The sequence below is a fragment of the Carya illinoinensis genome, chromosome 4 (assembly GCF_018687715.1).
Source record: "Carya illinoinensis cultivar Pawnee chromosome 4, C.illinoinensisPawnee_v1, whole genome shotgun sequence".
NCBI classification, from domain to species: Eukaryota; Viridiplantae; Streptophyta; class Magnoliopsida; order Fagales; family Juglandaceae; genus Carya; species Carya illinoinensis.
Genome location: NC_056755.1, coordinates 35,385,029 through 35,386,964, shown reverse-complemented (window position 1 = coordinate 35,386,964; position 1,936 = coordinate 35,385,029). Strand labels below are relative to the sequence as shown.

The 1,936-nt window shown below is 37.8% G+C and overlaps 1 protein-coding gene across 2 annotated transcripts; it reads left to right on the top strand.

The window, feature by feature from the left end:
- Positions 1-228: 228 nt before the first annotated feature.
- Positions 229-1,936, top strand: LOC122307729 (transcription factor MYB36-like). 2 transcript variants are annotated; one of them, XM_043120794.1, is made up of 4 exons: positions 229-526; positions 711-840; positions 947-1,028; positions 1,122-1,936. In XM_043120794.1, exons 1-4 carry the CDS (start codon positions 391-393, stop codon positions 1,563-1,565), a joined length of 792 nt encoding a protein of 263 aa, XP_042976728.1. In that variant the 5' UTR covers positions 229-390; the 3' UTR covers positions 1,566-1,936. The 2 variants fall into 2 exon arrangements, with proteins under 2 accessions (XP_042976728.1, XP_042976727.1); XM_043120793.1 differs by having other exon boundaries at positions 231-526; positions 947-1,936.

The window sequence follows — 1,936 nt, the reverse complement described above, 5'->3', positions numbered from 1 at the left end:
ACCTCTCTTTAGAGAGAAGAAAAAGAAAAAAAGAAACATACACACATTATATGAAAGCGTGTACCTTTAATAGGTTCCTGTTTGACAGCAAAAGCATGAAATCTGTGTGCTTCCTCAAGCACCAACAATATTGACTGGGCCCGATCTAGCTATCTCGTAAACTTATAATGGAAGCCAACAAATTGGTTGGATAGTTTAAAGAAAAAGGTTAAAATGGAGTACTCAGTCAGTCGGACTAAGTCAAACTTCCAAAAGCTCTTCTTATCCTTCTTCAAAACCATATTGCAGTATTGCTCACTTCTGCAATCATCTCTCTCTATCTCTGTCTGTCTCTTTTTCCCTTAAGGTTTGCTTTTCTACTGTTTAATTAATCTAGTGAGGGAATTGAACATGGGCAGAGCTCCATGTTGTGACAAAGCCAACGTGAAAAAAGGGCCTTGGTCCCCTGAAGAAGATGCCACTCTAAAGGACTACCTCGAGAAACATGGCACTGGTGGAAATTGGATTGCTTTGCCTCACAAAGCAGGTCTCTCCGTTCATGTCCTTTCTCCTTTCCTCATGATCTCTTTCCCACAGAATATGATGTTTTTCTTAATTATTTCTTGTGCCTTTTCTTTTCCCCTCTTTGAAAGAAACTAGCATATCTTCGTTATTCCGTGAACGTTTCCTCGAAACCCTTTCGCCCTAAAGATGTTTCTTCTATGTTTCAGGCCTTAAACGCTGTGGTAAGAGCTGCCGGCTCAGATGGCTGAATTATCTCAGGCCAGACATCAGGCGTGGAAGCTTTTCTGAGGAGGAAGACAAAATTATCTGCACTCTCTATGGTAGCATTGGAAGTAGGTAAGTCAATTCATCGATCACTTTGTATTCTTTTTTTTTTTTTTTTTCCTAAAATAATTTTAATGTATATGGTAGTGTTTTACGAATATTATGTTCTTGCGAATAGGTGGTCTGTTATAGCTTCCCAACTGCCGGGTAGAACAGACAATGATATTAAGAACTACTGGAACACCAAGTTGAAGAAAAAGGTATTATTGGCAGGAAATACTAATTGTGATCCCAGGATTACTGACAATAACAATCAGAATGCTAACAATATCAGTCATCTCAACTTGGCACAGTTTTGGGCTTCAATTAATCCTGCTGATGAAACCTATGATTATGGGAAGTCAGCATGCTTTGATACAAATTCCCATATATTGCCATATCCAGCAGACGACAACATGCAAAATTGTGATTTCCATGGTCTCGTTTCGGATCAAAGTCATGATGAGCTTATTTCAAGGCATATGCAAGTTTCAGATTTTCATCCAAGTCATGAGAATTACAGCACTAGTACTACAACATCATCTCGGGATCACTTGTCCGGTACTCTTTCAACTTCATCTACTTTGGCTTTGGAGACATGGTCCGGCATTAATGGAGGAGGAATGCTCAAACAGGACGGAGTTAGTCTGGATTTTGAGTTTGAGTCCCATAATGATGATGATGAATTTCTCAATGGTTTTGGATTTCAGGAAAATACTAGTGAACAGATTGCTCCATACTTGGGCAACTCTCCCTAGATTATTACTTTTCCGGCTAGCTGATAGTACTTAATTCTGGACATTAACCTATCAAAATGTAACAAACTGACCACAATTTGAAAATTGAGAAAAATAAGATTGGCAATTAGCTTTTAGATGCAGTTTTAGGGTGCTGTTTTGTCCAGATGTTCGATCGATGTATGTAGAAAATTAGAGAAATTTTATAAAAGTAATGAGCATGGGATTATTATATATATACCACATTATATATGGAGAAGTCTATCATGTGGGTGCAGGGAGAAGCCTATCTAGCTAATTTGTTCTGTCAATTTAAGTTTGTTTAGTCGCATATAAATATATATAAAGTGTTCATGATGAATGTGAAAGATGTGGTCAGCAATCTTTGTTAA

What these genes read in the sequence shown, in the direction of transcription:
- LOC122307729 (XM_043120793.1), top strand. Translation starts at nt 391, where the DNA reads ATGGGCAGAGCTCCATGTTGTGACAAAGCCAACGTGAAAAAAGGGCCT. An exon ending in TGCTTTGCCTCACAAAGCAG is followed by an intron (nt 527 to 710) that starts GTCTCTCCGTTC and finishes TCTATGTTTCAG; the next exon opens with GCCTTAAACGCTGTGGTAAG. An exon ending in TATGGTAGCATTGGAAGTAG is followed by an intron (nt 841 to 946) that starts GTAAGTCAATTC and finishes TCTTGCGAATAG; the next exon opens with GTGGTCTGTTATAGCTTCCC.